The 21898-nt window shown below is 41.5% G+C and overlaps 3 protein-coding genes across 9 annotated transcripts in view; 1 reads left to right on the top strand and 2 right to left on the bottom strand.

The window, feature by feature from the left end:
- The window catches only part of Ncapd3 (non-SMC condensin II complex subunit D3), a 79010-nt gene extending 78217 nt beyond the window's left edge, over nt 1–793 (bottom strand). For both annotated transcript variants that reach the window (XM_058575301.1, XM_058575302.1), the window contains exon 1: nt 654–793. The gene's annotated coding sequence lies outside the window, so the exon portion shown is untranslated. The remainder of the gene's footprint in view (nt 1–653) is intronic.
- On the top strand, nt 680–21077 carry Vps26b (VPS26 retromer complex component B). 2 transcript variants are annotated; one of them, XM_046432638.2, is made up of 6 exons: nt 680–902; nt 8450–8606; nt 13280–13444; nt 16197–16372; nt 18180–18322; nt 18738–21077. In XM_046432638.2, exons 1-6 carry the CDS (start codon nt 680–682, stop codon nt 18882–18884), a joined length of 1011 nt encoding a protein of 336 aa, XP_046288594.1. In that variant the 3' UTR covers nt 18885–21077. The 2 variants fall into 2 exon arrangements, with proteins under 2 accessions (XP_046288594.1, XP_046288593.1); XM_046432637.2 differs by lacking the exon at nt 18738–21077 and having other exon boundaries at nt 18180–18649.
- The window catches only part of Thyn1 (thymocyte nuclear protein 1), a 10649-nt gene continuing 5815 nt past the window's right edge, over nt 17065–21898 (bottom strand). For 4 of the 5 annotated variants that reach the window (XM_046432641.2, XM_046432639.2, XM_058575309.1 and 1 more), the window contains one exon: nt 21497–21703. In XM_046432641.2, coding sequence (XP_046288597.1) covers nt 21657–21703 — 47 coding nt within the window. In that variant the 3' untranslated portion in view covers nt 21497–21656. Of the gene's footprint in view, nt 17391–18271; nt 18354–19387; nt 19565–21496; nt 21704–21898 lie in introns of those variants that run through there. The other variant, XR_006849347.2, reaches the window with a different exon arrangement.

The raw sequence follows: 21898 nt of genomic DNA, 5'->3' as shown, positions 1-21898 counted from the left end.
TGTCATGGTAGCCCAATGTCTATCGAGTTAAGATGAAAAGGAAAAAACAACCAAAAGTCTTCTGAGAACACACGGATTTTACGGAATGGTTGGGCCGGAATTCTGCTGGAAAGAGTCGGGGCTGCCATGTCAACTAAGGGAGCACTACACATGCGCACAGGAGCAGACCTCCTGGTGGCTTAGCGGCCGGAGAGGGAGAATAAGGTGTGCGCATGCGCGTGGCATCTCTTTCCCATCCGGGCCGAAGCTCGCCTCCCCCCACCCCCGCCCCGAGCCGCCGAAGCACCTCGGTGCGTTGCACCGCGGGAGGCTAGGCAGGTTGCGGTGTTGCTGGCACCGGGCGGTGGAACTGTACACGGCTCTGCAAGGCTGCCCTCCCCTGCATTGCACCGCCGACCCTCGCCTGCTAGCTGCAGCCAGCGGATCCGGCTTGCATTGCTCCTCCGTGCATTGCTGCTCCGGACGCTGCAGCCCGCAGCCTCCAGCCTCACCCTGCCTTCCACCTCCTCGTTGGAACACGCAGTCGGTGGTCGCCCAGCGCAGCGGCGGAGCCAAGCTGCGGTGCCAGTCGCCGAAGGCGCTGCCGCAGCTGGCCCTCTGGCCTTCTGTCCCTTAGGGCAGCCCGCGCCCGGGAGGAAGGGAGCGGTCCTTACCTAGACCTGCCCTGTCTGGCGGTGAGATGAGCTTCTTCGGCTTTGGGCAGAGCGTGGAGGTGGAAATCTTGCTGAACGATGCGGAGAGTAGGAAGCGAGCGGAGCACAAGACGGAGGACGGGAAGAAAGAGAAATATTTCCTCTTTTACGACGGAGAGACAGTCTCCGGAAAGGTGAGCCTTGCGCTCAAGAACCCCAACAAGCGCCTGGAGCACCAGGGTATCAAGATCGAGTTCATCGGGCAGATTGGTGAGTGGACCACCCTTCCTCCCTCGCCCCCGTCCACCCTCTGTTGGAGCGGTTCAGACGGGGCTTGGCGCCGAGTTGAGGGCTGGCGGGGACCAGAGTGTTTCAGGGCCCAGCTCCAGTAAGGCCTGTCACAGTCGCTTGTCATCTGCAGTCTGAGGCCTGGGGCTCAGCCACAAGTCCCGCCCGTGGGTGACTCCCCCTGCGTTACTGTCTTCCCTGCCCAAAGTGACAGCGCAATGCCAGGGAGGTGGTGACAGCCAAAGGCGGGAGATAGCGCCCTGCCATGTGGTCAGATGGGCACCTGGCCTTGGGCATTGTTGTATTCTCTTCAGCATGCTCCCAGCTTTGCTACTTGCCCCCAGGATTTCAGAATGAGGTGCTCTGGGCATAACCGGCAGGTGGGTGTGTTAGGGAGGAAACAATTTTTCAATTCTGGCTTTCCCTTTGCATGGACAACTACAGCTGTCAGACCCAAAGTTAAGCTGTGCCCCAACTAGTCCCCTTTTTCTCTTTAGATATGGTGTGGGAGAAAAGACTCACCCGTTCTGTATTATCTCAGTTCTAAACAACCTATCTTGTGCCTGTTTTGAAAAAGAAGAGGTATAATTTTCTACCTCAATCCAGCTGCCTAGTATAGACTATTTCTCAGACTTCTATTCGAATGTTGTCCTTCAGTCATCTAATTTTCTCCTTAAAGCCAAAGAAATGATGTTTCTGAAGCAGCAATTAAATGATCAAAATTTATTTTTCAATGCTCTGTAACAATCTTTGACATGACTATTAACTATTACTATTAGAACTAGACAGTAAGAGGCAGTAACAAGAAAAAAATTTGAAAGCTGCCCATCAAAACTGGATTCTAATTCTAAGATTATTTAGAGACTTGTGTGTGATTAAAATGCTCAGGCACTTCTAAAATAAATGTTTTTTTTTTTGTCAAGAGATCACGAATAGGTTCGCAGTAAATACTCTGTGAGCCATAAACACCTGTGGCAGAGAACCATGCCCTATACCCCATGCTGCTCATATGACACTGTTTTTAGAGACTTCCTTGGGAAATATTATTAAACTCTCTCATATCCTCAGAGTTCAGCAAAGCATTTTCCCTCCTCTCTTTTATAGAGGTAGGAAACACTGAGAGAGAGGTAGGAGAAACCCAAGAAAAAGGAGTCCTGGCAGCCTGGCTCTGAAGTCCACCACCTAACCCCAAGCATTTTGCCTCTGGTACTTAAGAAAATAAATTAGGCTGAGGACTGGCTGATCCTATAGGAAACTTTTTTGCTGTTATTTTAAAGGCAGACTATGAGAGGTTTGTTACTATACCAGAAATGGGGCTGAAGATTAGTTTTCACGCCTTTTGCTTTTCTGCTACTGGTTAAATGACAAGGTTTCTTAATAGCAGTGCTGTTGACATTTGGGGCTGATAACATTTTGTTGTAGCAGAATGTTTAGCAGCATCCTCAGTCTCTACCAACCAGACACCAATGGCATCCAATTCCACTTATAACCAAAAAAAATGTCTTGAGATGTTACCATATGTCTACTAGAAGGTAAAAATCACCCCTTGTAAAGAACCCAGTATAGATTGGATAAATACAAAGCATTTTATGACAAACAAATAAAATAGTCAAGAAATTCTTCCTCTTGATAATAGGTATTTTAAAATAGGTGTTTTAAAGTTATCACTTCTTTGCCTCTGTAATACTAGTGTAGACTGGCATGTTTAAGCTGTGTCTGTACTGTCACTCCAAGGTGGTATGGAGCTTCCTAATATGTGGAAGATAACCCAGAATATCCCTTGCCCCAGATAATATGAAATGCACCAATCTAGAAGGAACAGTATCAAAGTCTTTCCCTCTGGTCTAAATGAAAAGGTGGCAGAGGAACTTGTTTGGTGTCTCTGGCTTCTTGTCCAACTCCTTAATTCCAAGACATCATCCTTACCAAATTTTCTGTTATTGCTTCCACTTATAACTCTTCCTGGGCTCCTGGGCACTCTGGGATAAGATGGCTATGAGATTCTGGGGAGTATAGACTTCTCCCTGGGCTTCAACTTTCTGAACTGTAAGGCAAGGATAATAAAATCACTCAGTGATTATGTTGAGCATCTTAGGTAATCATGACTCACACCCCTTATAGCTGATCCCTTTATAAAAATAATAGCAGCTGAGGTAGCAATGTTTCCATTTTACAAATTCAATTATAATCATTCATATACTGCTTTCCCCCTATACCTCCTATATCCTTTCCCAATAAGCTTATCATGTCTGCTTAGAGGGAGTGCATATTTCAGCCTTTGCTTTAAAATTCTTGCTTCTGCATTGTGGGTAAGTCATGTCTGGTATAGCATAGAGAGCCAATCCCAGCTATGTGCTAAAAGAATGTAGTTTTTTCCTTATCTGCTCTAAGAGAAACCAAAGTTATTTCATGAAAGAAAGTTGTAGAATAATAGGGGGTGGTGGGTGATTTTCTTATTATTTGGTTTTTCGATATATTTCTTGATCAAGAACAAGGCATTAGATAAAAATCTTCTAGTTATATTTGATATAAACGGGAGTTTCTGTTCCTAAAATTGGTAGTAAAGACATACCAGACAATTTGGAGACATAAAGTGACTTTTCTTAAACTATTATGTTTTTATTTTATTCTCCTGGCTCCCCTGAAAAAGCAGTCCATGAAGTATTGTGTCATCCACCTAAGACAATCATTATGTACTGACCTCAAGGCACTAGAGCGAGGCTCGTGGGTAACTTCACTGAAATTGTGGTCCTGTGGTTTTCTCCTTCATTGCCTTCTTTGTGTATCAAGTGGGTGGATCTTCTGCTAGTTTGGAGGAGTGGCAATATGAGTGATACAGAGGTATAAGAAAGTTACTGAGTACTGAACCCCTTCGACTGATTTTAAATAGGGTTTTAGAGGAAGTAGAACTTTTATCCCCTATTGCTTCTCACTCTCTGGTAATCTCCTCTGCACCTATGACTTAAGTGTCAATTTATATTCTGATGACTCCCAAATGGTTTCTTTGTCCTGACAGGAACTCTCTTCTCAGTTTTACTTGTCTTTCTAGCTGCCTGCAAAACATGTCTGATATCCTCAGGTACTTCACAGACATATTCAAACAGAAACATCTCTGCTCCCCATTCCTACCCCATGCTGATGCTTCTCCTGGTGTTTTTTTTTTTTTTGTGTGTGTGTGTATATGTGTGTGTATGTGGTGCTGGGGATTGAACCCAAGGCCTTGTCCAATGTCACCTGGGTCCATTTGACCACAGAAATGTACAAGTCATTTGTAGATCTTTATGCATCCAGTTTTCTTCTAAATTTTCGTCCTCTTCAACAGCTCTGTAGTTTATTTTAAATCTGAGCTTTATTTTCATTCTTCTGCTACTCCCTTTATTAAGCAGCCTCCTACCTGATATTCCTGTCTGTGTTTTCCTCTCCTTGAGTTTATATTCAGTAAGGATGAACTGTAAAAGGCAATTGTAACACTGTCAGTCCCCTCCTTAAAGTTCTTCATATTTGACTCCCTCTTGGTTCAAGGATAAAACTATGAGCTGGCACCAGCATCTTTCAAATTCATCTCTCACTAACCCTCACCACTTGTATCTTCCTCAACATATCCTATTCCTTCTACAATGTTGAGATCTTCACTTTGTATATTATCATCTTTCTGCAAAGTATGACTTTTCACCCACATATTTTCTCATTCTTTCAAGTCCAACAAACATCATACCCATCTGGAAAGCCTTCCTTGACTTCCCCAGGCTAACTTCCTCCCACTGGTACCTCTTTTAAAGCAGGATATGCCTTAACAAAACAAAAACCTTTTCTGTCTTCCTTGCCTGAGAGCCAGAGATCTTCAGTCATCATCATTCTAGTGGCTAAACTTTAGACCCAGTGGCTAACTCATAGAAGGTGCTCGATAAATATTTGTTAACTGGATACATTGGTCAGATCTAAGAATTTACAGAAATTGTTCCCTGGATTTTTTTTTCTTATCTGCTCCAAGAGAAACCAAAGTTATTTCATGAAAGAAAGGGAGTAAGCAGGTTTGCTTTGCTGGTTACCATTAAGCATCTGGACATCCCACTATGCTTGTGGAGGAGGCATTAAGGAACTAGGCACAGCTCTTAATCAAGACCACTGAGGACTCCAATGATTCATAACTGGTATGTACCCAAGAGAGCAGCATCCTCACTGAGAGAACTGTGATAAGAAATAAAATCACCAAAACTAATATCAATTCATCTGCTTTTGCATCTTTCTTCAATGACACTCTTATGTCAAGTTGACATTGATCTCTTCCTGTATGTGAGAAAATAGGAGTTGTTAGAACCACGGTCCATTTGATCCTGCACTGTCTACTCAGATCTAATAGTTTAATATGGCCCTTATTATGAATGTAGGATCTTATTTATTCACTTACATTGTGTATGTTTTTGTTATCTTCAGTAAGTTTTTGAATTACATTGGTACCCTCCCAGTACCTAGCATACTTTTTTTCCAGTGGCTTGGACTGTGTAGTGAAGCAACCTTCCAGTTCAAAACCTGAGGTCTAAGATCTAGTCATTCCACCCAACTAATGGCCCACATTTTTAGAAAGATTAAGTAAAGAGCAATGAGGGAGGAACTGAATTGTTAGAAGCAGACAAAAACATTTCTCAGTTTGAATCCTTTGGGGAACACTGGTGAAGGATGTAAGGCAGATCTGACCCATCTTGGAGACTAATGGGGTTAAATAAACCAAACATGAACATCACTGTATTCTAAAACCAAATAGATACTAACTAGTTTTTTAAAAAGTTTTTGATAAACTCAGTACCAATCAAACCTATACTTTTAAAATCTCCAGAGACTTTTATTTTAATTCATTAACCCTCAAAGTACTAAGTGAAAGGCAGATTGAGATTAAATAGATTGATTTTGGCCTAGTTAGTAAATTACCAGCTGGGCTTGGAGTAGAGCTGTCCCGAGCAGAACTGGGTATGGGAAGGAAGCCCAGAGGTATGATTGTTCTTGCAGGTTTAGCAAGGCTGGGAGATATGAGCAGGCTATGGCAAACACAAATCTTTACCAGGTTACCAACCTGCAACCAGGCTATTAAAATCAGATGTAAAGGAGGCTCTTGCTGATTTATATTTCTTCTAAGACCAACATGAAGCCTGGACTCTATGTGATCCTAGCCCAGTAGTGAGTTCCAGGGTATCTGTCAACAGATCAACTTGTGATGTAAATCTGGCTCAATTTCCTTCCAAAGTGGCAACTTCATTTCTTGTTCGTTGCTGGCAAATTTTACCATGAAAATATCCTAAGTGTGAAAGTTATTTCCTCCTATTGAACTGAGAAGAAAACTAAAGAAAGAGAAGTTACCTTGGGGGAAAAAAAAAAAGCCAGTATCTACTTCTAGCCTGAAATGTATGTCTCTGATGGCTTCATGGTTGGGAAGAATTAGGGATGGCTTATTGTTGCTTCTTTAGGACAGTTCACTGTCTTTTTAGGCTCAAATCTCTTTTTAGAACAACTTTGGACTTTCTGTTTTAATTTATGCAAGACAAAACCAATCAGCAAATAGCTTATGACTGATTAATTTAAAAGGCCAATCTAGCACTGCTCAGATCACATACTTGCCACTCTTCTGTGGCATATGATGAAGAGCTGATGTTAATGTGTGATAGGAAGAAAAGAACTAGGGACAAAGTGATGCTATGCAGGAAAGGACTTCTTTTGCCCAAGTCCCCTGCAGGCAGAGAGCTTCTGCACTGTTGCTAAGATCCTCAAATGCTGGCAGCCTGCATTAGTTCTCAAATTGCCTTTGGACTGTGTGGTCACATTTGTGTATTTTTCCATTCTTCTTTTCCCATCTTCCTCTTGACTTTATTATTTACTACTTAAAGTTCATGGACATTGGAGCCTTGCTCTGCCTGCTTCTGTCCCCTGGAAATAGGGCTGTAATCTAGCACATAGGAACTGAGGCACCATGTTCCCAAGTTAAGAGTTCAATTCTCACATAGAAGGCAGTACCATCAACCAGGGCTTAGGCAGCAGTGGCGAGTAAAGGAGTCCTTGTCACTGGGGCTGGCTGAGTGTCTGTTTCTATCCTTTCAAAGGTTTATTGGGGGTAGGGGGTGAGAGGACAGTTTCAAAGGTTTATTGGCGGTGTGGCGGGGAGGACAGTTACTGGATTGCTCACTTTTCCTGAACATAGTTTCTAGCTGTCGTCTCCCTCTAGTGGATTTATGGATGATCGCTCACTACTCAGAATGTTGTCGACAGCTGAAACCATTTAGTGTTTGAAAAAGAAGGGAATCATTTGTAATAAAAGACTGGTCAAAGTATAACTACATAGGAAAATCTGCCATAAACTATAGCCACATAATACATTGTAAATTCATATGGAAGTGGAGTGAAATACCAAAGGGGTGTTACAGTCAGAGTTGACTGTTCACCACTGCAGGGTCATCTGGAGATAAGGGACTCGTCTTTAAAGGGCTTTCAGTCCAAAGTGGAAAAGAAAGACTGTACAGCAAAACTTATTATTTAAATAGCAGAACATAAACAGACATAAAATAATGTGGGACAAACGATAGCATGAGCTTATCATGAATATATATCAGAAATGTTTTGTGAGGAGGATGAATTTAGAGCTTTGCTTCTCAAACGTTGTACCAGCACCTCTTGAGAACTGGTTAAAAAGTCACATCTTCAGACCCCACCCCAGGTGCCTGAATCAAAGACATTAGTCCTGATGCCCAGCAGTCTGAGTTTTAATCAGCCTTCTAGGGGATTCTGATATACATTGAAGTTGGAACACCACTGATTTATAGTTTGAGGGAGTAACATTAAAACTTTCATGTTAGGTGGACCACATGCTTGCCTTTCTGAGTGAGAGCAGCAGCTAGTGGATCTACTTATTATTAACTAGATACTGTTCTAAATCCTTCACCTACATTACCCTCACCTCCTCACAAAAACCTTATAAAGTAGGTTGTGTTATTATCCTCACTATAGCCAATCATAAATACAGATGTAGTTCCAGAGGAGGCCTGCTCTAATCTCACTCCCTGGCTGTAATCCAGACATATTACCATGCAACTTCTCAGTTTTCTTCTCTGTTAAATGGGTGATAAGGCCTGATCCATCATTTTGCAAGATTATTATCAGGGGTCTGGGGTTGTGGCTCAGCAGTTGAGCGCTTGCCTAGCACCTGTGAGGCCCTGGGTTCGATCCTCAGTACCACATAATAATAAATAAATAAAATAAATGTATTGTGTCCAACTACAACTAAAACATAAATATTTTAAAAAAGATTATCATCAGGATAATATAGTTATATAACTATGAATATACTTTCAAAAATTAGGAATGTAAAAGGATAATCAACAGTGAAGGGGATGGGTTCAGGGAAAAAGGGAAAGCCTAAAAACAAGGAGAGAAGGGGTCTGTTTGGGGGCAAGCCCCTTCAGAAGAGTGGCACCTCCACCCTGCAGTGCCCTCACTAGGGCCTATGTAGCCCTGGTCTGATAGGGAAGGCATTGCTCTCTCTTCAGAACTCTACTATGACCGTGGGAACCACCATGAATTTGTGTCCCTGGTGAAGGACTTGGCTCGGCCCGGAGAGATCACCCAGTCGCAGGCCTTCGACTTTGAATTTACTCACGTGGAAAAGCCGTATGAGTCCTACACAGGACAGAATGTGAAGCTACGGTAAGTTGTCACTGCTACTTCTCCACCATGCCCAGAACCTGCCCATTTGGGTGAGGACCTGAAAATATCCCTGTTTCTTAAGATCTATTTATGTGGGTATCAAGAAAGAAAGTGCAAGCTATGATGTACTGGTAAATATTCAACAGTGGGTGCTCCAGAGAAAAGCTCTTCAGTTTGTAGCATCTTCAGTTTCTGTAGTCAAGTATTGCCACCATGGCCAATTTCCAGTTGCCAACCTGGTATCCCTGAACACAGAGGTGAGGAGAAATGTACAGTAGCGATTTTTACATAGCATCACCATCATATAGAGTCATAGGGTGTACATTTCTTCAAGAGCAAAGAACATTGTGAAGTCTAGGAAAATAATTAGGAAACGTTGAGTTTTTAGTATATATTACCCTTATTTTTACCATAATTCACTTAATTATAATTTTATGTCATTTAACTTTAAATATTAGCTGTGTTTAACAAAATTCCTAAAAATTCAATAATCAGCTAAACTGGCCCCAGCCACACCCCAGGCTGGGTATTAGGACACACCGACCCCCATCTAGCTCTGGCACACAACATCATGTGATCTTGAGCTCTGTGCCTTACCTTTATCACTTGAAAAATGGGTAATAGATTTGAATTCTAATTCTAGATCTGTCCTCTCCATCTTTGGGGGGAATGATTAGAAAATAAAATGTAACACAGTATAACAAGGTCTTTAAAAATTAATGAATAGAACTGAGGGTATAGCCCAGTGATGGTCTTGGGTTTAATATCATGAAATAATGATAACAGTAAAAATATCAATAATTAACACATTGTAAGTACAGGGGATTGTTTTTACTGCTTCATTCTTAGAAATGCTGAGGATAGGGAGTGATGCCAGGGCCTCTGGGGTGAAAAATTACACAACAGCTAAGGTTTAGGTGCAACCCTGAGATTATGTGATGTCATTGGGATAAAGCAGACTCCTCTGTTACTGAACACATGATCCCAGGTCTTAATACGATACCATCTCATCAATGAGCTTGTTTTATCACGTGAAGGCCTGGGTTTGGGACGGTACAGACTATACTAGACCTGTGCCTCCCCTTGTCATTCACCCTCTTCCATCAGCAGTGTCTGTAGATTCTTCTTTTTAAATCTTTTCAGAGAGGGAGGTATAATCACTGAGCATTGACATATCACCACTAAAGACTGTGTTTCCTCATATTACTTTGAAAAGGCAGTAATAGTGAGCATCATCTAGATGGCACTTAAGTTGGCTATGGAACTTATTACTTTTTTTTTCCTTGTAGTAGATTTGTCTTGAGTAGTTTTATGTTAGAAAGAAAGGTGTTGGAAATAATGGTGATTTCTTAAAAAATTAAACATAGGGCTGTGGGTATAGCTCAGTGTTGAGCATGTGCTTAAAATGTGCTAGGGCCTGGGTGCAATATCCAGAGCCACATGCACAAAAATATTAAATATATAATTACCTATGTTACAGCAATTCCAATTCTAGTTATATATCCAAAAGAATTGAAGACAGAATCTGAAACAGATATTAATGCATCCATGTTCACAACAGCATTATTCACAATAACTAAAATAACTAGGACACAACCTAAATGTCCATAAGTGAATGTGTAAATGAAATGTGGTATATTCATACAGTGGACTATCATATAATGTTTTAAAAAGCAAATTCTATTGTATGGTAAAACCTTAAGGATAAATATTAAGGACATTATGCTAAGAGAAACAAACCAGTCACCTTTTTGACTGATCAAATATGGGATAATTCTATTTATATGTAATATAATTTGACTAAAATAGTCAAATTAATAGAGAACAAACGTAGAATGGTGGTTGCTAAGAGCTGAGAGGAGGGTGAAATGGGGACACTACTGTTTATTAATGGGGGACAGATTCAGTTGGTGATGAAGGAAAAGTTCTGTCAATGACTGATGGTGATGGTGCACAACAATGTGAATGTACTTAATGTCACTGAACTGTGCATTTAAAAAATAGTTAAAATGATAAATTTTGTTATGTGTATTTTTCCACAATAAAAGAAATGAAAGATGTATGTCTAGATGAAGACTTTAAGATTCACGTTGAGAAAGAGAAGAGGTAAAGATGGGAAAATGTGTTGAGGACAGTATAGAAAATGTAAAATTCCACTTGTAAATTCCATTCTGAAGTGTGTATTTTAAGTGTGTATCTTATTACACAGGCAGAGGAAAAGCATAAAAAGATTGTTCTGAACTTTTTTCCTTTTGTTTTAGGCATGGGAATGATTCTTTTGAAAGATAAAAGCCAATATGTAGAATTTGATGAGTGGGGAAAATGTGAAAACCGAATTGATCAAAGCTAAGAGTTTTATTTTGGTGGAGACAATGGGAACAGGCAGAAATGGAGGAATTTAATAGATAGCAGCAGAATGTACTAATAATGTAGCCATGCAGCAGTGGAGACAGAGACAGGACTGTCAAGAATAATAAATGATTGGGAAATTAGATGATTCATCTAATGTTAGAGAGGAATTTGAGGTACTGCCTATATATATATATCTATATATATAGATAGATAGATATGTAAAAGCTCATCAGGTGATACAGCTGTCAGTAGAGGAACTGTCTTGTGATAGCTGCCTGTGGAAAAAAAGAAAGGGAACCTGTGGTAGGTAGGTTAAGAGTATGATACCTGGAGCTGTTTGGGGATTGATTAGTTTGGGATTTTTTTTTTAATAAACTCAAAGGACAAAGTCTTTAGCTAGAAAGAGACTGACAATGAGAGAGATTGGAAAAGCAGAAGGATGAAGATGTTGGATGAAGATGTTGGTCCCCACATTAGAATTACTTGGGCAACTTTGACCTTCAGCAGAGCAATTTCATGTCAGATGTGCCTGGCATCAGGATTTTTCAATCCTCTCGGCCTCCTGCAATGTGATCATAATGTGCGTGCAGGTTGAGAGTGGTTGTATCAGATGGAAGAGAAAAGGTCTTAGGAGAGGGATGGTGCTGGAAGGCAAGTGAGGTACAGAGACATGTTTAGGCCCTATGTTTAAAAAAAATGGCACAGAGCAGACAAGGGAGAGAATTATAAATCTTGACTTGGAAGATCATTTTTTTTGTTTTGTTTTGTACCAGGGATTGAACCTCAAGGGCACTTAACCACTAAGCCACATCCCAGCCCTATATATTTTTTATTTTGAGACAGGGTTTCACTAAGTTGCTTAGGGCCTTACTAAGTTGCTGAGGCTAGCTTTGAACTTGGGATCCTCCTGTCTCAGCCTCCCAAGTCACTGGGATTACAGGCATGCACTACTGGGCCTGGCTCTTTGTCATCTTAGTAGAGGAAAAAGCAATGTCTTCCACAGGCAGGGAATAAGCTCCGGACCTGAGCAACCAGAAAAGGGTTAGAAATTTCCAGGCATATTGGCTCATATCTGAAACTCTAGCTACTCAGGGGAGGATAAGGCAGGGGAATTGCAAGTTTAAGGCTAGCCTGGGCAACTTAGAGACCCTGCTTCAAAATAAGATTTAAAAAAAATGTTTAAAAGGGTTAAGAACAAATGTCTTGGGCAATGTGACAGTTATTGAGATGACTAAAAAGGATTGCCAGGAAGCAGTTAATACCATACAGAGGACAGAAGTCCAAATGTGTAATTGATTTGATGAGCGTATCTTTATAACTTTCACCAGCAATGCTTAAGCATGCCTTGAAGATTGTGTTGTTTACAAGAAAATATAACTAAAGGGCTGTATTCTCCTTTGTAGGATATTAGCACATCACATCAAGGAAATAGGGATGCTGGGGAAGGCAGTTAAAAGTGGCTGGCTGCAGAGGTTGGCCTTGTTATACCTTCAAGGGCAAGGTTTCTGTCTTCTTTCTAACCTGTTCCCAAGCACAGCAAACTCCTCTTCAAGGCTGAGCCAGAGACTTCTTTGCTATTCATAGTCAGACTCTGGTGCTTTACAAGAAGGTTTGTTCATCTTGGAAAGCCCTTTTTTCCTTCCCCACAGCACTGGATTACAGTATGTGAATTAGCCCTTTCCATGTGTTCTAATTTTCAAGTTTATTTGCCAATCTCCCCTAGTGAGTTTTAAGCTTCCCATGAAGCTGCATCTTATTCATTCTATGCCCAATACAGTACTTAGCTCAATAAGTTTGCTGAATGGATAGCTTACTTAATTTCTTTATTTCCGATTCCCCTCTTTCAACCATGAGGAACTTGAAAAACGTTTTTTTGATTGAATATAGTTAAGTGAACAGGCATGTGGATATAATTGTGTTATAGGACAGATCCTTGTACTCAAAAACCTGGGAGTTAGTTGAAGAAATAAATAGAGGTAAGGGTCATGAAAGACCTAAGAATATCATACTATTGGAGTACAGAAGCGAGAAATCACTTTTACTTAGAACAGAATTCTTAACCAAAGCCCAAGCTCCTAAAAGGGATTTGGGAAGATCTTTGATCTTCCTAGAATTATAGTTGCAAAATTTTGTGTGTAGGTGCACATGTGCAGAATTTCCTGGGAGAAGGGCCCATAAATTCTTAAAAGGACAGAAAGCCCCAAAAGATTAAGAACTACTGTAAGGAGTTCTCTTAAGTGGGTCAGTTTGCTGCCTATATCTAGGTAGCATCTGGAGACTGGGAGTGTTCATTCATGCATGACAAGCTCTATTTCCTACAGTTATTTCCTTCGAGCCACTATCAGCCGCCGCCTCAATGATGTTGTTAAAGAGATGGACATTGTAGTTCACACACTCAGCACATACCCAGAGCTGAACTCTTCTATCAAGATGGAAGTTGGGATTGAGGACTGCCTACACATTGAGTTTGAGTACAATAAATCCAAGTAAGTGTCCTGGGCACCAAGGCTATGGAGTAATTATTTAGGGAGGTTAAGATAGTACTTGATCTGAATGCAAACTGACAAAGAGCTCAGTGTCACTGCTTCATGTGACCTGCTTTGGGGAGGAATACCACAGAAATAATACAGTGAATATGTTAGGTGGGTTACAGATAGATGGACTAGGAAATATAAACTTTTACTTTAAACTACATTTAATTAAAATGGTATATTTAAGTTAAACATCCTAACATGCCTTTCAAATTCAAGCTAACTTTAAAATTGTTTTAGATTCAATGTAAAGCTATTTCTTTCTGTGGTTGATAATAATCAGAGAATACAATTCCATTATCATTTGTTTCCTCACTCTCTTTAGAAATCTAAGTGAGGAAACCAAACACTGACAATGGTTTGCTAAAATGAATTGTGGAAAGAACACCTGATTTATTTTTATAAAGGTCTTAAGATAGCTTTATTTTAGCTGGCAAATTGTGAAGCTGTGCATGTTATTAAACTGTTTACTATAAAAATATCAAAATATTTAATTGCTTATAAACCACAAAACTTTCTGGCAGTCTGACAGTTTCAGGGCCATCTTTAAAAAAAAAAAATAGTATATTCCAGAAAATGTTTAAAAATCAAATACCTGAAAGTGAAAAGGATATTCTAGTTAGAGTTAAAAAAAAATGTCAAAGTCTCCAATTACATTTCTCACTGTGGTTCCCCCATGCCCACTGTGAACCAGAGGCTAGGGGTAAAGGGACCTGAGTCAGATGATTTGCCTTTGAAGGGTAATGGAATTTTTTAAACCAGGAACATAGTTGATTCCTGGAACAGGCATGAAAGAAACATGGATTTTTTTTTTCCTCTGTCCCTGGCCTGGAGCCAAGTGAGTCCCCATTGAAATGACTAGTGTGACCTGGAACCAACCTGGCTTGGCTTGGCTCACCTGTGGAACCAGGGAATGGGGTGCTGAGAGGGAGGCTGATCTGGGCCCAACATGGGAATAGTCTTCTCTTTTATCATCACTGCCTCAGGGCTTTGTGTGGTCCTGTACTGTGCCCCAAATACCTCATGAAGGCAGTGGCTAGCAACAGTGCCACCTGTAAGAGCTGAAAATAGCCATTAATTGGCAGTGTATAAAAGACCGAATTTAGTGTATAAAGGTGCAGTTACATGCAGTCAGGGGATGAATACAGACCACTGCTCTTCTTGCAACAGATTGTATTGTATGAGAATATATATAATTTATATGTAGTAGAATGAACCCAAGACTAAGAATTAGGCTCTATTCTGCCATTAAGAAATTTGGGTAAGTTGGGCACAATGGTGCATACCTGAAATCCCAGCTACTTGGGAGACTGAGGCAGGAGGATCACAAGTTCAAGGCCAGGCTGAACAATTTAGCAGGACCCTGTCTCAATATAAAATAAGGACTGAGGGTGTAGCTCAGTGTTAGAGTGCCTGCCTAACATGTGCAAAGCCCTAACCTCAGTCCCTAGCACAGGAAAAAAAAAAAAAAGTTTGACTAAGGTTAGCCATTTTTTGTAACTCATCTGAAAAATAAGGAGTATAGACTAGGTCAATGGGCTTCAGACACACACAGTGTGAGGTGAAGGAAAAAAACAGGGATCAGGACCCTTAGACCTTCCTCCTTCCTTCAACTATTTTTAATGACTCTCACACAATTATGCTTCTGTGTGAGATTTCATTTAGAAAAAGGAATGTTCCATTTGCCAAAGTTTAGAAAACTTTAGTATTCATGGTTTCTAAGCGTCCCTGTGAAATGTTGCAGGTGGTTTCCTGCTGTTTTGCAAGTGTGCTGAGCTTTTCTACTCTATCTGTAGTCTTCCCAACAGACTAAGCAGAAGAGTGCTGTGAAATAGTGGGGAACACTCAAGCCTGGGATCCAGGAACCTGGGTTCACCTCATGTCTCTGCCCTCTGTGCACATCCTAGTCAAATGATCTCTCTGTTCCAACTTCCTTTTTTTTCACCTGAATTATAAGCAAGTTAAATTCTGAAGTCCCTAACAGCATCCATGTCCCATGAGTCTAAGCTTCAGGTTTGGAGTTTGCTATCTTTCTGCCATACAGGGCTCTGTCCACAGACTACCAGTGCTATGGGCTGACCTAAAGAAAAGTTTGAAGAGTGAGAAAGTGTTATATAATATGGTTGAATTCCTTTTAGTTCACAGAGCACAAGTCATTGAGCAGAGCCCAGAATAGGCACTGATGCAGAGGGAGTTCCACTTCTCTCACTCTACTATATGTGCCTGGTCTGTCCAGTTCAGAGCAAACTGAAATGTTTGCTGTAAGCCACTGAGGCCCAGTTACCAAAAGACAGAAAGACAGATAGACCTGGTTCCTGTGTTTTTAAGGGCTGGCCTCTTAAATATTAGAAAAACACACATAAAAAACACATACACAAATATAAAAGGTGTATGCTGGGGAGATAAAACTGATGAACAAATATGAACAGTTAAAGTAGCATGTATTATCCTTTGAATTGGCTGTAGAAGACACTTAAGATTTAGGAAGTATAACTACAATGTTCTTAAAAAAAAAAAAAAGATTCATGAAAAGAACATACTGGAAAACCATTCTACCACAGTAGTGAGGATGGGAAGACAAAGGAGTGTGCCCTGAAACTGGACCTCCAACCAACATGCATGGCCACGGCAGTGTGCTCTCTACACAAACAAAAAGAGACCATCCACTATACCAACATCTTACTTTGCTTGTCTTTCTCTTCCCCAGATACCACTTGAAAGATGTCATTGTAGGAAAGATATACTTCCTGCTGGTGAGAATCAAAATAAAGCACATGGAGATAGACATCATCAAACGGGAAACAACGGGCACAGGCCCCAACGTGTACCACGAAAACGACACGATAGCCAAGTACGAGATCATGGATGGGGCACCAGTACGAGGTGAGTCTCCTGGCCCAGGGCCTCAGCTGCAGCCTTTTCTCCTCAATCCTGTACAGAATTTTAGAAGGGCTTGATGGGATTACACTGTTGAGTTGAGATGTCCTTTTAACCTATGACTTCTTAATCTCTAGTTGTACTTAATGGGTGCTGATGAGGAGGAAAAGAAAGGCTGAATCTGTGGAATTTCTGGTTCCTACCCCATCTTTGCCAATATGGAGAACAGCTCCATGCTGACTTCCTTTATATCATTAGGCTTGTATCTTAGATTTAATCTCAAGAGTTAAAGCCTGTTAGAAAAATATTTGAAAAGTACTTATTTAAGATAGTTTGAACACTTAAAGATAGTTTGAACTTTTTCCTATTGACATGCTGTCATTCTTTGTAGCTTAGACTGAGTTTCATGCTTGGTAGTCATTTTTTGTTACTTAATTCTAATTCTGGTACAATTATTTATTTTAATTAAATTAAAATTTATTTTTGTGATGCAAATATAGGGTCTTGCACATAGCAGGAAAGTGCTAAACCACCAGCCTCTATCTCTGACAAAACGATTTATTCTCTGAATCCATTCACCAAGTATGAAAGAGGACTATAGGCCACACTAACTCATACTACCAGGTGCTGCAGATAGCACTGGGAACCAGCTAGAAATGGTCCTCCCCCAACCTCCATGGAGATAATTACATCTAGGATTAGTGGAATTGAATTTCTTCTTTATTTGGGAATCTGTGATTATTTGGGAGTAGCAATCACTTGTATTCTTCATTGACTGTAGCAATCAATGTGTCTTCTCATTTTGAAGTGCTTGCTTGGTCTTTCCAAGATTTTATTTCATTCCTTCCAAGAGTTCATCCAGAGTATTCCCACAGTCCATTTCATGTGGAAGGAGGTGTGCCACAGATTAAGCAGCCCACAACCCTGGGGACACTTCTCAGCAGATTCAGGTGTCATTGCTCCAGCCCCTTGAAGAGTTGGGGCCCAGTTTTTCTCTTCCTGATATTCTATTTTTGGACCAGCTCTGCAAGTAAAGCCAACTATTATTTCTCCTTGACAAATAAATTGGAGCATTGGGAAACAAGACAAAATAGCAGATAACTCAAAGATCATTCATATTATAGGTTTGTCATTTTTCAGTAGAATTTCTGACCTAATTTTGTTTCTCTTTATCTAGGAAAGGTACAATATCAGTGCTAGAAGGGATTTAAAATATTGTGCAGTTGGATTTTCTCAGTTTTCATGTGAGAAAATCAAGAGAAAGCCACAGGTTTACTCAGAAGTCATACAACTGGTTAATGGAAAACAGGGTCTAGAATGAGAATTTCCTGTTTTCCAGACCACCCCCACCTGCTGTCAATTCACATTAGAGTGGAGATATATTCTGAGGGCATATAGTAACCAAGATGGAGGGAGATGGCATTATAATTGCTGAATGACATCTTATAGCAACTGGGGTTTGACAACTGCCTCTTGAAAACCCAGTAACTAGGCACTTTGCTTGTAATCAAAATATGCTTAACAATAACATCCCTGTGCCTTTCATATTCAACTGTTCCTCCCTGTTTTCTGCATCAGAATGGTGAGAGGATATTAAGAAGACACAGCAATACTGAAATGAAACTGGAGTCACATTTTTGCTTCAGCAAACTACTGGGCATCAGAATGCAGTCTCAAAAGGCAGAAGCATTTGCTTAGGGTTCATGCCATGCTCAGCTGGCATCTCATCTACTGTGGTCAGAGAGGGATTTGATGTAAGGCAGAGTAGTTCACTTTGTCCCTTGCCCTCATTCCTCACTTTGCTCCTTTACAGGAGAGTCCATCCCAATCCGGCTTTTCCTGGCAGGGTATGAGCTTACACCCACTATGCGGGACATTAACAAGAAGTTCTCTGTGCGCTATTACCTCAACCTGGTGCTGATAGATGAGGAGGAACGGCGCTACTTCAAGCAGCAGGTGAGGTGCTTCCACCAGGGCCCTGGATACCCTGGGGACAGAACAGAAAGGATATCATTTCCATGGAGGAATCTGTATTTTACACTAAGCAAAATGGTAAGAGAGCTGCTAAGTCTCTATGCTACTTGTTATTTTTCCAAGAGCTGGAAATATTAAGTTACCCAGAATAACACAGCAGGAATGACGGTTCCTACTTGATACCCAGAGTATGTTTTCTTAGGCCTGACTCCTGCAACTGCCACACTATTCTGACCTATACCAGGGATGGGAGGTACTGACAACCACTGCTTTGTTGAGAGAGAACCAGGGGAGGTTCTTGCCCAAGATTCCCCAAGACAAATGTGGGTGCTTCTGGGAAACCCATCTCTGAGCCTTCCTCTTAGGTATCAAGTTGTTCCCTCTCCCAATTCTGCAGGAAGTGGTGTTGTGGCGGAAGGGTGACATCGTACGGAAGAGCATGTCCCACCAGGCAGCCATCGCTTCACAGCGCTTCGAGGGCACAACCTCCCTGGGTGAGGTGCGGACCCCCAGCCAGCTGTCTGACAACAACAGTAGGCAGTAGGCCTCTGGGCCAAGAAGCTGCTGGGCTTCCACCCCAGCACCCCCATCTACCAAACACCAGCGGCTGGGGGAGGGGGAGATGGTATGAGGCTCAGCTGACCGTTACTTGCAACCTGAAAACAATTCATGTTTTTGACTTAAATTCTTTTCTCTGAAGGACCTAAGGGGCTTGGGTTAGAAAGCAGTCTCCTTGGGATTCTGTGGCTGATGTGGGATAGGGAGAGGAGCATCCTGGAAGCTAATCTCTCCCTGGGGAATAAGTTGTCTGCTGAGGCTTTCCTCATGGGCTGCCTCTTATCATAGAGCCGAAAGTGTGTCCTTGGCTTCTAGTTCTCTGGGCTTCCTGATACAGGATCTGAACATGTCCCTGGAATTCAAAGCTGCCAGCAGGGCCCTCGGTAGTCATTTTTCTTATTCTCCCCTTGACTGTCCCTGAGGTAGTGGGAGAAGGATTTGGGCCTGTCCCATCTAAAGGGCAGGGTTGGGGGTAGATCAGGAAGCTACCTTTTTGGGCGTCTTGAATGTGGTGCTCTGAGGTTTCCACATGCCACCTTCTCTCTGGCCTTTCACTGCTGGCACCAGACACCTCCTTTCTGCATCTTCTCTGGCTAGTAGGAATGTTCTGGGACAGAAACCTGTGGAAGTGCCTGGGGTCATCTGTCCCTCACCAGTGAGAAATACCTGTGCGCAAAAAAGCTCAGAGGTTAATGTCATGCATGGATGCCAAGAGGCTGAGCCAGGCCTACTGAGGAAGGGTTAAGGCAATGGCAACTGTCTGCTTTCACCATGTAACTGGCTTGGCAACCCTGAGGTCTGGGTTGTTCTAGGCACATTATTCTATGTGCCCTAACAAGCCCTAAGCAAGAGAGTCCATTTCCTTTAAGAAGATATCCTGGAAAGGGGCCAGGATCCTTTTTGCTCTCTAACAGTGGACCCTCATCACTCCTTGTCTCTATCCAACTTCTAAGAATTGGGGCTTGATTTCAAACATTTTGAAATTTTGTTCTTACTTTCACCCCAAGATCCTTCACTCCTCATCACCTACAAGATAAGGGAGATGAGGGCCCCAATAGCAGACTCTGATGCCACAAACTTCAGTAATTTGCTTGCCAAGTTACATCTATGTCATCACCAATTCACTGACCTAAGTTTAGGATCATTGGTATTTTTTGTTTGTTTGTTTAAAAACACAAATATAAAAACTCTGGTGGATGTAGTTATGCTAAAGAAAGGGGCAGATTTTCCTGTTGCTCTGTTCTTGGGCCTATAGTAGTTAAAATAGTCTTTTCTGCCTCACTGGGGATGACTAGGAATTACTCTTCTGTTGGCTTCCCTTCCCTTTACAGAAAGACCAACCAGACCCCATTGGCCAATATTTGGTGGTCTGAGTTCTTGGTTATTTGGACAGTAGAGAATTTCGTTCCTATCTCATGTTTCAGTTAGTGCAGAAAAAGGGGAATCCTTGTTTTTTCAGAAATATGTGCAATCTTAGGCCTTGACTGGGCAGGGCCCATGGATCAGAGTTGAGATGAGGGGAAGACATTTGGGGTGACATGTGGTTGACAGGTGGCAGCAGAATCAAAGAAGGCAAATTTGTTTCCCCCATGCCAGACCCTGAGTTCAGGTGCGACATACAATCCCCATGGGAACAGCATTCCCATCCAGCTGCCCTTGGATTGTCAAGGCTGAGGCTTAAGCAGAGAGGCAGATTCTGTGCTCTTGCCTTTTTCAGATTATGAGATTGGGCTCTGGTGTGCCTCCCTTTAATAGCTGGTATTCTAATTAAAAAGCATTTGTCAATTCCTCTGCCTCCCAACTGATGACACAAATTCATTTCCCAACTTTTCCTAACATCTTCAACCTTCCTTCTGGGAGAATTAGAAGATAGAATTTGCTTTCTCTCAGGAGCTGTGCACAAGCCAGGTCTTATTTTCTCTGTTTTTTCCCCCATTCTCTATTCTCTGCCATTTGTGAAAGTGAGGGGTCTCCTGTCCCCCTCCTTTAAGGTCCCCAGACCTGGGAGTGCATAGGTACTAAACCAAGCAGTGCAACTTGTAATTAAGAAGCTGCAGTGTTTACATGTTTCTTAATGTGTTGTCTTTTCAATGGCTGTATTTTAAAAGAACACTTGTTTTAATGGTCTAATTAAAGGAAGCCCCTGTGGCTTTGGAGGCATTGTGCCCAAGGTCCACCAGGTTCTGTGGTCTTTTCTGTCTTACACTGCCCAACTCCTATCTTCAGGAAAGGTAGATGCCCACCCTAATTCCAATACAGCATCTTCTCAGAATAGAGCCCCTAGTGAGCAATGCTGAGCACTTTACTAACCACCTACTTTAGAATAAGTTCTTGGTTAAGAACTGCTGTAGGACCCAGAGCACTTAAAAGAGGCAGGCGAAGAAGGTTGGTATTGTGAAACCCCACATGTTTTGGAGGGTGTAACTGACCAAAGGACTCAGCCCTAAATCCTGCTATCTGCTATATAACTGTGAACAACAATAAAGGCAGATGGTAGAGGTGCCTTAAGTCTTCCAAGTGACAAAGGGAGATAAGAGATCTTTTGCAGTGGTGTATTCCACTATACCCACTAAAGTTTTAGAAGAAAAGCTTTCCAAATTTGACATTAAATGTTTTATTGAAAGAAGTAGGGAAAAAAAAATCTGTGTACATGATCTCAGGTAAATGCACACATAAGCCTTCACACACCATCCTTTGTCTAATAAAACCTCGCCATCTTTAGAGTAATGGTTTGTCCATTCCAGCAATACTGTTTCAGTTAACTTGGTTCCTTTTCCTCCAGGCTCAAAATAAAATCAAACTCTTCTACCAAAAAGAACAAAAAGGAAGAATTAGGTTTCATGTCCCTTCCCTCTTGAACAGGGAAGTTAATACCCATCACTGATAGGTAATTTACATGTTGCCAAAATAGGCATTCAAAAACTATGGAGTTTCTTACCAATGCCAAGCACTGTTGGATACTAGATACATAGTTATGGGTAACTCAGGACATAGTCCCTC

Source organism: Marmota monax, unplaced genomic scaffold (genome assembly GCF_021218885.2).
Source record: "Marmota monax isolate L192 unplaced genomic scaffold, Marmota_monax_Labrador192_F-V1.1 WCK01_AAM20220418_F8-fsc00062, whole genome shotgun sequence".
NCBI classification, from domain to species: Eukaryota; Metazoa; Chordata; class Mammalia; order Rodentia; family Sciuridae; genus Marmota; species Marmota monax.
Note: the sequence above shows the minus strand (reverse complement) of the source record. Positions and strands in the feature narration are given on the sequence as shown.

Coding starts and splice junctions, on each gene's coding strand:
- Vps26b (XM_046432637.2), top strand. CDS start 680: ATGAGCTTCTTCGGCTTTGGGCAGAGCGTGGAGGTGGAAATCTTGCTG. Junction 903..8,449: donor CGAGTTCATCGGGCAGATTG/GTGAGTGGACCA, acceptor CTCTCTCTTCAG/AACTCTACTATGACCGTGGG. Junction 13,445..16,196: donor TTTGAGTACAATAAATCCAA/GTAAGTGTCCTG, acceptor TCTCTTCCCCAG/ATACCACTTGAAAGATGTCA.